This window comes from Oryza brachyantha, chromosome 3, assembly GCF_000231095.2.
Source record: "Oryza brachyantha chromosome 3, ObraRS2, whole genome shotgun sequence".
NCBI lineage: Eukaryota > Viridiplantae > Streptophyta > Magnoliopsida > Poales > Poaceae > Oryza > Oryza brachyantha.
Genome location: NC_023165.2, coordinates 9,333,870 through 9,346,708, shown reverse-complemented (window position 1 = coordinate 9,346,708; position 12,839 = coordinate 9,333,870). Strand labels below are relative to the sequence as shown.

The window sequence follows — 12,839 nt, the reverse complement described above, 5'->3', positions numbered from 1 at the left end:
ACGCACCCTCGGGAAACCGCAGGCTTGATCAGGCCGGGAAGGAAAATGTCTCGGCGTTTATCTGTTCGTGGCGCCGTTCGTAGGCTGGAGCTGGTTTTTTCTGTTGCGCGTGCACGCGGCGGCGGTGGCGAGCTTTACGTGCAGTGCACCACCACGGCGGCTGCCACGGTCGTGGACGCTGCAAATGTGTGGCCAGCTCGTTTCGGGGGTCGTGGCGCTTAATCGTGGCGCACGAACATGCTTAGTTCCGCTAATTACGCCATCCAACCACTGAGTTCCATGGGCCGACTAACCCATTCAGATGGTTGCATCCGAAGCAAATCGTGGTAGCCCGTTCACTCGTGCCGGCCCAGTGCGACGGATTTCTTCTGTTCCGGCCCATCGTCAAATTCCACACGTAGTGGGTTCCTAGCATTCGGACACGTTAGCGCCACGTGGCGACTACCCTTCGTCCTTATCCTCCTCGCCGACAATCTGGGGCCCACCTGTCGCTGACTCGCCACCCACCCGCCAACGCCAACCCGGGCGAGCCCGGCGCGCACGCGGAACGCAAAACCATGCGCCACGACGAGCACGAAACCACGAGCTCCGAATCCGGTGCGTGCGAGACGCGATCCCGGGGGAAAAAATCCGCGCGCCCCGCGGAACATAAATCGGGGCGGAATCTACCACCCCACGTCCCCCACCCGAACGATCGAGCGGTGAAGCACACGGTCTCGTGACTAGAGAAGAGAGTAGTACGCATGGACGGCGCGACGGAGGAGGAGACGGCGGCGGCGGGGCGGCGGATACTGGTGGCCGTGGACGAGGGCGACGAGAGCGTCCACGCGCTGAAGTGGTGCCTCGCCAGCTTCGCCAAGCGCGGCGGCGGCGCGGTGCCGCCGGACACCATCATCCTTCTCTACGTCCGGCCTCCCCCGCCCACCTACTCCGTGCTCGACGCCTCCGGTACGCACCCGCGGCTGCGCGCGCCATTTCGCTCCACTTGTTTTTTCGCATTCGTTGTTTTGACAGACCTGTGCTAGCTATGGTAGGCTACGTGTTCTCCGACGAGGTGGCCGCCGCCATTGACGGATACAGCCGGGAGGTGGCGGAGGCGGTGGTGGAGAAGGCGCAGAAGCTCTGCACGCTCTACGGCAAAGTCGGTTTACACACAGTTCAACGGTTGCTTGCGAGCAACCATTCGGAATTTCGATCACCCATTGATCGGATCAGTGGCGATTTGGTGCTTGCATTGCAGGAGGTCGGTGACGGTGAGGCTGACCACGAGATGAAGGTGGAGGTGAAGGTGGCGGTCGGCGACGCCAGGAACGTCATCTGCCAGATGGTGGACAAGCTCGGCGCCGACGTGCTGGTGATGGGGAGCCATGGCTATGGCCTGTTCAAGAGGTCCCTAGAACGATCTCGTTTTCAGTCTCAGAAGCTGTGAGAGCAGCTAGCTGTTTTGCCAATCTGCTTGTGCGAGATCAGTCGCTGTGGTGACTAATTACGCCGTGCTCGTTGTTTTTGCAGGGCTCTGCTTGGGAGCGTCAGTGATTACTGCGTCAGGAACGCGAACTGCCCGGTTCTCATCGTCAAGTCATAGCTGTCATGCGCTCCAATTCTTGTAATTGTGCAGCAGCATGTGTGCTTTGCTCTCTCCGGCGTTTTTGTTTTGCTTGTGTAATGTTTCGTCTGTCTACACTTCAGTTTACTTCACATGTCATCTGCCGGAAGTGGATGTGTTTAGTGAAGACTCGTAACTCTGGAATTGTCAAGCAGCGTGTACATATAACTTCTACTGCCTGTTAAAGACCGTTCCAACTTATGTGTCATTGGCTTCTAATTTTGTCACTCTGATTTCTGAAGTTGGCCGCACGGCGCAACGAGCAAATGAACGAATCAATGAACTCCAGTTTGCCTGATCTATTCCCTAGGCATTACACAGAAACAAATAATTCCTTTTATAAATAAATCTATTCTTAGCAATTCATTCATCTAATTTTACATGTTTTCTTTTAGAGAGACGGGTGCTAGCGTTTATTACATTGATCCCGTTCGGCATCCTCTGTTCTGCTGTTGCTGTTGTCTCTCCGTGTCCGTCTTCGGCCACCACGTTACAATTTGCACGAGACCAAGCGTAATTGCTTGGGCCGTGTAGCTATTGGTGTTATTATCGTGGGCTTTATTGCTCTCGGAAAAACTTATTGTGGGCTTTACTCATGGTTCGCCTCAGGTCTGGTCGCTTGGTAAAACGTGAAACAGTTCTGGAATAAGTTCACATTAGATTGTTGACGTCGAGTTTCAAAATTGTTCCTAAACCATAACACCTAAAATGTTGAACCATAAACTTACGAATCCCATTTAAAATACGTCTTAGGAAGTATAGAGTGACGGTTTTACTAACATACATCATCATTCTCTCCGCCCTCTCTTTTCCCTCCTCTCAGGCGGCGACCGGTAAGCAGGTTTTACTAACATGCATCCTCATTCTCTCCTCCCTCTCTTTTTCCTTCCTCTCAGGTGGCGACTAGCAAGCAGGAAAGGTGACGACAACGACTAAAATAGAGGCAGCGGTGGTAGGGACAAGCATACGGAACAGGAGCAGAGGTAGAGGGTGACGATAGCAGGGGTAACAGTCAACCAGGGGGCGATGGCTTCCGTGGCGACATGTGCTTCGTCAGAGGGAGAAGGAGAGGAGGAGACATGTGCACGACTTGTCAAGCTTGCCATCAACGGTCATCAGCCAAGCCCTTCACAGGATCTGATGGGGGCGCTTCATCCAAATGAGCAACGATGGGGACGACGACTCTAATCTGCTCCAAGGGCGACGACAACATCCATGATTAGGATCAGCCTAGCCTCCCTTTTCGCTAGCTCCATGACCAAGTGCGGCTGAAGGTGCAGGTCGTCGAAGTAGAAGACAACGGGAGTGAAAGTGGCCATGGTAGGAGACAAGGGAGAGGAGGTCGTCGCTGTCGCTGCTCTGAGTTGGCCTATCGTTACTTCTTCGACAGCTATGACGAGGTCGGTGGAGCCACAACAAAACCCCTTCTCCATAAATCTGGCAACATGGAGAGGGGGCAACAACAAGCTTGTTCTCCTTGAGCGGGAGGTTGGATGAAGGCGATGAAAAAGGATTAGGCGACCTCCTGAGATCCTGATGTCTCTTTTTGCAGATGATGAATTCCATCCCCATCCTCCTCGAACTCTCATCACCATCCCCTCTGTTCGATTATTGCCACCGAGGTCCTCGAGCACTCCACCACTTGCTCTTGCTCCTTGCGCCCTTTTCTCTAGCACCTGGTTGCCATTGTTGTTCACCACCCAGCTGGTAGAGAGGAGGGGAGATATAGGAGGGAAGGAGAAAAAATTGTGTTATTTTCCCTTGTTGGACTTATAGGTGTGCCCTGCAAAACTTTCAAGTTTTCTTTTACTGACTAAGATGACACTCCGGCAAAATCACGCTTGGACCTATTTCAAATGGGAATAGTAAGTTCAACCTCCAAGATTTTAGATTTTAGGTATCAATATGTTGCGTTTTAGGGGTGTCTTTGAAACTTGGCATCAATATGTTGGAGCTGAAGAACTTATTCCAATGGCTTTCCTTTGAAAACGAGTTGGGCCCTGGTTGTGTTTTTTGCGTTGCTGACTAGGCTTAATGTAGTACTCCGTATTTCCGTAAGATACTCGGGCTTCAACGATGAATGGATGACCCACTAATCTATTATCGAGATTGGTTTATTCTTTATGAGGCATTTTTGGTGTTGTATTTTAAAAATGTAAAGTTACAGCTCTTCATCAAACTTAAAAGAGTATTTAAGTGTAGAGTTATTTAGATAGGAAGGATAAAAGGATAAAATTTACAAATGAGCAAAAATGGCCATAATATTAAATTTGACAAACTCGTAACATATTATTTTTTTAGCATTGAATGTATGTACCATAAATATAGATAAATAACTATTCCCTCCGTTTCATAATGTAAGACTTTCTAGTCTTGCTTAGAATCATATGTATGCTAATGAATTTAGACATATATATAAATTATATACATTTATCAATTGATGAATTTAGGTAATGCTAGAAAGTCTTCCTGGTTGGAGCGAATTTTCCAGGATTTTCTAACGGCTCTGTGGTTTCAGGGGTAGGCGCTATTCCCGCTGATTAGGCTTCGAAAATGCTCATAGGGGTAAGGTTTGCGTGCATGCGTTCTTAAGAGAGAGTGTGCGTGCGTCGTGAGCGTTTGCGTGGTACTTTGTTCTCTCAAAAAAAAGATTTCACATTGAGCTAGTCAACGTTTTAATCAACTTTGAATCACTTTAAGCATATGTAGGCTGCAACCGCTTAAATAATAACTAGGGGTGAGAAAAAGTCCAACAATATATTTGTAAACGAAAAATAATATGTGAATAAAATTATTATATACATATTCTTAGCGATCTAGAAACTAACTTCGGTAAAAAAAGCATAAAAACAACACTAAATTTAATTTAAGATTAAAATTTTAAATTTTAGCTTATATAAGAAAAACGAAAAGACGAGAGGAAGTAAATATGTCGAAGAGATCTCCAAAGTAAAAACTGTAAGACACTGAGACATATGTTGCGTTCTTTTCTTATTCTTTTGTCGGCTTTGTACGTACGCTGTATATTTTTAGCGTAAAAAAGTTTCTGACAGAAGCTCATCATTTTATATTTCTAAAATAGATTTTTAACTTTACATTAGATAATTTTATTTTTTATACTATTAAATAACTATAAAAATTAAATAATCTTTCGTCTTCCGCTAGAAAAAAATCGGAAAAGAATACAAACCGTACACAACTAATGGATCAACGTAAAATTACCCATCTACGAATCTCTGGAAACTTCTCTCATGTTCAAACCTAAATAGGGGCACGGTTACGCTGCCTTATACTATTATACTAATAGTGGTGTGTTATACTAATAGTGGTGTGGTAGCGTAATAAAATTTAAGTCTAACAATGTTTCTATAAATATATTAAATACTTTACCTGAAACTTTGGTAATATAAATTTACCAATTCATTAAGTTTAACATGATTTAGGGTGCACAAATTTATCGTAATATTTTATATTTTAGTTCTATTTTTACTCCTATAAAATTTATGCTATATATATTATTGGTGTAGTATAATAAAACTAAACTAGTATGGTGGCCCGCGTATATTGCGCGGCTAGCTTCATTATAAATTATATCTATACAGAGTCTCTTACCTTAATAATAATTACTTTTTAATTGTTAATTTGAATTTAAATTCTAAATTATATTTTTACATAGAATCTTATTTGCCTGTATTCTAATGTGTACTTGTACAGAAACTCTTTTTAACATAATATTTAATTTGTAGTTCAAATTTTAGATACTTCTAAATTGTATTTATGTATTAACTCTTTTTTTACCAAAATTTTAGATTTTTTATATTTATAGATGGACTCTTATGTCAATATCAATTATTTTAAAAAAATTAATTCAAGATTTGAAATTTTCTAAAATGTATTTACACATGGACTGCCTTTTTATATATTTTTTCTTTATTTTTAATTCCGAATTTGTATTTCTAATTTGATTCTTTTTAACTGGAATTTTAGATGTTCTAAATTGTATTTATAGATAGACTCTTCCCTCAATATTAATTATTTAAAATTTTTTAATATGAGATTTGGATTTTTCTAAATTTTATTACACATGCACTCTTTTTTATTTTTTTCCTTTATTTTTAATTGATCGTCTCTTGAACACCTTTATATCTATGTCTCACACGTTTTTTTATTAAAAAATCCTTATCCGTTTTGTTTAATATGGGTCTATTTATCTACTTATTTTTTTTCTTATTTTCTTTTGATTAATGTGAGGTTTTATAGCTGATGAGAACAAATGTGGTTCACGTAAGAAAGAGTCCAAATTTACTAATCTATTATCTGATTGACTCTTCTTTATTTTCTAATTGTTTATGTAGTTTCAAATTTACTACGTAAGACTAATGTATTGTCCGGTTGTGTTTTCTATTTTTCTTATTTTCTGTAGTTGAAGTCTGGTGCATCAGAGACATCTTTATCTGATTTTGAGGCTTCGTCGTCCGGCTCCTCAAAAACTCAATTAGGATCGGCTGTCTCATCCTATCATCCAAAAAGAAAACAGAGAAAAAACAACAGATTTGTTTCTCTAGTGTCCGATTGCCTTTTCTTTTATTTTCTTATGATTTGTTTCTCTAGTGTCCGATTGCCTTCTTTCTTTTATTTTCTTACGATTTGTTTCTCTAGTGTCCGATTGCCTTTTCTTTTATTTTCTTATGATTTGTTTCTTTTATTGCCTTTTTTATTTTTTTATTTTTCTCAAATTAACGTGAGATTTTTTAGCCTGTGAGAAAAAACGTGTGGCTCCTTTTTCCTATTACTTTATTTATATATATAATAGATTCTACCAATGCCAAGCAACGGACAGTTTACAAGCAAAATTTATGGAGAACGTTCACCGTCTCTGGCACCTCTTCGCATCTGGTCACCATATAATTTCTCATTATCCGTGTGTTTGTTTTCTACTTTTACTTTTTCCGAAGGTTAGGATTTTTCCTTTTTTTTTCCCCTCTTTTCTTTGACGTGATGGCGTTCTAAAGCCTGAATTTTGCTCACAACCCTGACGAGTCTGAATATTTCAAACCAGCACCGTCGGTAATCGTTCCAATCCAAGTGTCGGTGACTGTTCCACCAATGTAACTTCCCAGAAATCATTTTCGATCCACTTTCTCCGTTTTACAAAGTTTTAAAATATAGCTATCTAGGTTAGTAGTTGATCCATCTTGTGGCTAGTGGCTTTGGTCCTGCTCACATTCGCAGCGTAGGATAAATAAATCTTATACTATCTTCATTTAATATTACAAGATTTTTATGTAAATTTATTAATATATATATGTTATATACATATTTAAATTCATTAACATATATATGAATCTATGTAAGATCATAAAGTCTGAATGGGTGGAATACTAGTTAGCTATATTTCCAAGCGGTAAGAGTATACGAGCTAAATGTACTGTTCACCGTCGGTCGGTGCTGAATTTTGCACGTCTTTCGCTGCTTCTCTGTACATTGCGCGTTTGAATGTTTCAAATTCAGACGTTCATTTCGCCTCGCTAACTTGGGAAGTAAATTCTTTATCGAGCATCATAGATATGTACTCCAATATCTAATGCATCAGACCTTTGGATATATTCATATGTGACCAATAGATGGTAGATCATGCTTAACACTGATCAATCATTTCGTTGTAAGGCTGCAAATACCGCCAGAATCTCCGCAATATAGTGCTGCTCTAAGACTAAGATAATGCCAGTAAATTTTATTCAGAATTTTCAGATTACATGTATGCATGCCTGACCAGTCAACTAATGCATGCGACACAACAGTATCGCTTGAGCAATAAGCGAACTGTCCTTCTCAGACAGGATAATTTAGAGAAGGAACGAGCTTTAATACGCTTCAGACCAAACCGGAGGTTGGTTCGACTAGCAACGGCACGGCTTGATTAGATTAGAAGTCCCGGCTGGTCCAAGTAGAAGACAAGTAATATTATTAGATCAGATTATTATAGGATCAGAATTATGTGTCTCGGCAAAACGAAGCTTCGTACTTTGGTTTGGTACACATCCCTCTCCAGATCAACCGAAACTATCATTCCATCGACCGTCACTAGGGCAGCAATTTGGCCAGGCCCAACTCCTACGCCAATTCTGTCTTTCTTCACCCTCATTGGACCATGCAAAGGCATGAGGTTCTGGAAGAAATGTTGTCAAATTTGGTGGGATTTTCTTTGTTTTTGTTTTGTTCGTTTGGGCAGGTGATGGTGATGGGTTGCAACACTGTTGCCTTCCCATTTTGGACAGGGTTGATGGAGTTAATCAGTGATATATGAAGCTTATACGCAACCATAATCTGTAAAGATTTCATAATGTAGGCAGCATGACCGTGACGATTCGTTTAGAGAAATACTTTTATTAAATAAGAGCTTTTTAAACTATTATTAAGAAAGTAACTTAAGGTAACATACTTTTTAGGATAAAATATGTGGTATCTTGAGGTACCAAAAATTTATACTAAAATTCTTGGTACCTTGAGGTACTTTTCAAGGATGGTAAAAGAGCACATTAAATAAATATTTTTAGCAAGTAATTTTATTACTAAACCACCTGACAAAATTGTTTCAAAACTGAATCTTTTGGCCACGCCAGTGTCGGTGGCGTGGCAAGACAACGTTGCCACGCATCCTGGTCGGATAGCATGGCGTGGCAAGCCGTTTCGCCACGCCAATATTGATGGCGTGGCCAAAAGGTTCATACGGTGAAAATATTTTCTCCGGAGATTTAGTAATAAAATTATTTATTAAAAATGTTTCAAAAATAAAAAAATTTCTCGTTTAGATGGGTGTACTCATTTTGCATGGTCTCCATGGAAATTACTGGTAGAATTCAAAGACTGTTAGGACATGAGAGTTCAGGCTCCAGAGTAAAGTTTACATAAAGTAAGGTTGGCAAAGACTGTACTTTGCAGCAATGATGTTTGCAAGTAGAAGCATGGCAGTTCGGTACCAGTGTCACCGGATGAAAAATGTTGAACTCGCCATCACGGTAGGGACAGCATTTGCTGCAGTAGTGCCAGTCCGCAAATTTCCAAATTATTTCCCCCATTTTTTGACCTCAAACATTTTCTCCCTTGTAATAAATGGAGATGTTGTACGTACTATATATATCTTCGTCATTTGATATGAAAATCTCTGTACGACTTCGCCGTGCAGGAAGGACATTTTCATCGACCCAATGAACAAACAGAACACCATAAATAATGCACCTATTCATTTGACGATATGGTATAATAAATTACAAAATACGCGTAGTTAGCTGAACCCAGCTATATACGACCTGCTCATTTTGATCTGTGAAATGCAAAAAGTCCAGGCAGTACTAGCCTTCGTGATAGCACGCACAGTAAAGATGTCGTCAGATGCAGGACACACGCCTGAAATATCAACTGAAACATCTCCAAGATCCAACTGGGGATAAATTTCACTAGAATACTTCGATTCTCGTCCAAGCAATATAGTTGTATTTCACATGAGAGAGAGGAGTGGAGAGGCTCCCAACGACAAAATGGTCGCACGTCACCGTCGGCCCTGAGACAAAAAGTACGCATGCATCCAGCTCGACCGAACTCACTACTACCATTTTGCCCAACCAAACCAATTAATCAATCAAATCCATTCTTAAAACACTCTCGGTCTCTAACCCGCTACAGCTCTTTTCTCCTTCCCCTTTGTAATTATCTGAGTCTCTATGTCTTCAAAAAATTATCTGAATCTCTCCTGCAGTTTTCCTGTCTTTTTCACCGATCTGCAGCCAATGGCGGATATAGTGTCTGAACAAGTTAGATAGAGTTTTAGCCTCCCCTTTCTATTGAATGTTTGCTATAAATTTTAGCAGGACTTCGTGTGGACAAATCTAATAGTTTTAACGGGGATAACGGAGTCTCGAGCCCTCACCGCCCCATGCCAAATTCGCCTCTGCCTGTAGCTGTTACCCCGCCCGTTACGGCTGGAAAGCCAGTCAGTGTGGGGACGCTATGCAACCATGCCATTACTGTCACGAACCTTCCGAACAAAACTGGACGTAGTTTCTGCGTACAGTGACATCCCAGAAAAATGTGTGTGCGTGTGTGTTTTTCCTGTGTTGCGAGTTGAACGCGTTTTGCGTTCGGTTTGAGAGCGAGTGACGGTGCACAGGACGAGTGTAGTCAACGCGCCAACGACCTCACGGGAGGAGGAGGACGAGGAGCAGTTCGGTTCAAACCGAACCGGCCATTTTCCACACACATCCCCCACGGCGCGCGCCACAACTAAACCCCTCGAGACTTTTGTGTCGTGGAGTATTCGTCCCCGACGACCACGAAAAATCGCTAGGGAAATACAGTGTATTTTTGGGGTTTCTCGAGCCGATTCCCACCACATCCTCCTCCCGCCGCTTTAATACCCCCTCCTCCCTTGCTCCCGCCACGCGTTGTTGGCGAGCGGAAGCTTGGCTGCTTGCAACCAGGATGGGGAACCTGGTATCGGCGGGCGTGGCGGTGGGCGCGGGCGGCGGCGGGAAGGTGGTGATGGCGGACGGGAGCGTCCGGGCGCTCAGCGAGCCGGTGTCCGTGGCGGAGCTGATGATGGACCACCCGCGCCACTTCGTCGTCGACGCGCGCGACCTGCAGAAGCAGCAGCAGCAGCGGCAGCGGCGGCGCGGGGGGAGGGGCGCTCCGGCGAACGCGAATGCGAGCAAGGTCGCGCCGCTGCCGGCCGACCGCGTGCTGGGCGCCGGCGGGGTGTACGTCCTCCTGCCGGCCACCCGCGGCAAGGTGTCGGCCGAGGAGGCGCGCCGCGCGCTGACGGCGTCCCGGTCGCTGGAGCGGTCACGGTCAATGCCTGGCCGGCTGAGGAGGAAGCTGTCGTCCAAGAAGAGCATGGAGGTCGACGGCGACGGCGACGCCGATGTGTCCGATAATCGCGCGGCGGTGGCGGTGTCGGTGGCGGAGACGGGGAGGACAGAGGAAACGGCGGCGAGCCCGGACGGGTTCGAGGAGCACCGGCCGGAGTTCCTGAGCCGGGAGCTGTCGAGCAGGGGATGGAAGCCGAGCTTGATCACCATTGAGGAGCGCGTCGCGCCCAAGAAGGTGTCCCATTGGCTCTTCTAATCTCGTCGCCGACGGCAGCGACAGGAGGCTTCTTAATTTGACTTGTCAATCTAATCTCTCTCTCTCTCTCTCTTTTCTCTTTCTTCTTCTCCTTTGCTGGATCATCGTCAATTGTCAATCTAATCCGTCAAATGCATGCACCGATGTGCGCATAATGGCATGTTGTAATGAGATAGCACAAATGAAATATGCCCTGTAATTACAGTAGTTAGGTGTTTGGAGTCTTCGTCTGTAAACAGCTCGAATTGAACCGGATGAAACTATCTGTGTGTGAGTTGACACTTCCAAATTCTCATTTCTCATTTTTATTCTCTAACAGTCGAATATGTTATACTACTCTGTCCAAAAAAACATTTATTGGTTTTTTTCAAGCATTTGACTACCCGCTTTATTTGAAAAAAATTAAAAAATTATCACGCGTAAAGTATTATTTATGTTTTATCGTCTAATAACAATACAAAAATTAATTATAAAAAAATTCAAATAAAACGAGAAGTCAAACATTTAGATAAAATTGATTTAGTTTTGGAACGGAGGTTGCATGTCTAAAAACAGGCATCAGTGAAGCTGCACCAAACTGCCCATTAAAAAAATCTTTAAATTGAAAAAAAAAGAGATTGTCATGCCCAGTTCGTTGCTCAGGAGTTCAAGTGTACTTGCCCTGATTACGCCTGATGCAACTGCAGGTCTGCAACACTGGCGCAAGCGCACAACAATGTCAAGATGGTGTGTAAGAAATGAGAGAGGACATTTTGACAATCACTCCTAACAAGATTGTCCAGGATTTTGCCACGGCATGGAAAGAACGAGCACCATCGAAGTGCAAAAATTTGGCTGGCTGCTGTTGTAAAATAAGACGTGGACATTAGCTTCTAAACCACTATTTGAATTTTCAACCTTAAATTTAGAGTTTATTTAGAGTTTTTTATTATAGTTTTTTTAACCTTGACTTTTATATTGCTATGAACACATGTATAAAAGTTTTATTTATAAATTATTTTTATTTATAAATATGTCGTTTGAACTTTAGGTTTTTTAAAAGAAAAGGCCAAACGACATATCTGTAAACATTTATTTATGTATTTATAGCGATTTAAAAGCTAAAACAAGAAAATAAACTTGAGTAAAAAAACCTAAAAATCAACTTTAAATCTAAGGTTAAAAATTAAATTTTCGGTTATAAGCATACCTCAGAGGCAAAAGATGGGGGATAGAGGGAGTGCAATCGATCATACAACGTGCTCGTTTTGGGGAGATTTGGGATGAGAAGAACAGAAGAGTTTTTAAGGAAGGAGGAGCTGCCAGTGTAGATCGAAAAAGTTATGGACAAAATCAAGCTTTGGGGAAGATGTAGGACAAATAACATTGCGAGAATATTGACATAAGCAAAGCAACCCATTTGTTTTTGTTCCTACTTCTCTTTCGGTTTCCACCTGACCGGACTTGTACGTATTTTTGCTTTTCCTTATGTCCTTTTTTATTTATGTTTATAAGCCGGCTTTTAAGCAAAAAAAAAAACTTAAGCCTAAACAAACAACCAACTTTTTCAATAAGCTCTTTTAAACAACAAGCCTTTTCAATGGATTCTTTTAAAGTCATAAATCATTCTGTACTGTTAACCCAAAACTAAATTCAAATAGCCTTTTGGCTTATTTAGAATAGAGGTTTCACCCCATTGTTAATTTTCAATTTTTAAAGCTATCGTTTTATATACCATATGAGTTAAAAACCGGCTAAAAAGCTTAAGCCAATAAAGCTAAACCCAAACAAAGACAGCCTTAATACAAAAATCAGCTGGAATTTCGCTTTTTTTTTAAGAAAAAAGGATTTTTTTTTGCCACGGCTTGGATGCTGTTGCCGTCGTGCTATCCGCCTACGCCAGTGTCTCCCTCGGGTAGTAGAACGGAGGCATGATACAGCCATACAGGCCAACATCTCAACAGCTGCGCTGCTCGTGCTGCCGTTATTTTGAATTTTTTGAATTTTTAAATTTTATTTATTAAATAATTTACAAATTTAATTTTGCATTTCAAAAAAATCACAAAACTAACATTCTGCCGCCCTCTAGGAGGGCGAAAAAGTGACGTGGCAAACGACAAACTCTTTTCGATTG

The 12,839-nt window shown here is 42.3% G+C and overlaps 2 protein-coding genes across 5 annotated transcripts; both read left to right on the top strand.

Moving 5' to 3' along the window:
* The first annotated feature begins 557 nt into the window (after positions 1–557).
* LOC102721251 (universal stress protein PHOS34-like) lies at positions 558–1,774 on the top strand. 4 transcript variants are annotated; one of them, XM_040522457.1, is made up of 4 exons: positions 558–948; positions 1,035–1,141; positions 1,241–1,389; positions 1,513–1,774. In XM_040522457.1, exons 1-4 carry the CDS (start codon positions 744–746, stop codon positions 1,583–1,585), a joined length of 534 nt encoding a protein of 177 aa, XP_040378391.1. In that variant the 5' UTR covers positions 558–743; the 3' UTR covers positions 1,586–1,774. The 4 variants fall into 4 exon arrangements, with proteins under 4 accessions (XP_040378391.1, XP_040378389.1, XP_040378390.1 ...); XM_040522455.1 differs by having other exon boundaries at positions 1,241–1,425; XM_040522456.1 differs by having other exon boundaries at positions 1,026–1,141.
* Positions 1,775–9,988: 8,214 nt separating this feature from the next.
* LOC102700609 lies at positions 9,989–11,064 on the top strand. Its single transcript, XM_015834381.2, has one exon. The coding sequence runs from the start codon at positions 10,085–10,087 to the stop codon at positions 10,724–10,726; it is 642 nt and encodes a 213-aa protein (XP_015689867.2). The 5' UTR covers positions 9,989–10,084; the 3' UTR covers positions 10,727–11,064.
* Positions 11,065–12,839: the final 1,775 nt, after the last annotated feature.

What these genes read in the sequence shown, in the direction of transcription:
- LOC102700609 (XM_015834381.2), top strand. Translation starts at nt 10,085, where the DNA reads ATGGGGAACCTGGTATCGGCGGGCGTGGCGGTGGGCGCGGGCGGCGGC.
- LOC102721251 (XM_040522454.1), top strand. Translation starts at nt 744, where the DNA reads ATGGACGGCGCGACGGAGGAGGAGACGGCGGCGGCGGGGCGGCGGATA. An exon ending in TCTGCACGCTCTACGGCAAA is followed by an intron (nt 1,142 to 1,240) that starts GTCGGTTTACAC and finishes CTTGCATTGCAG; the next exon opens with GAGGTCGGTGACGGTGAGGC. An exon ending in CGTTTTCAGTCTCAGAAGCT is followed by an intron (nt 1,426 to 1,512) that starts GTGAGAGCAGCT and finishes TTGTTTTTGCAG; the next exon opens with GGCTCTGCTTGGGAGCGTCA.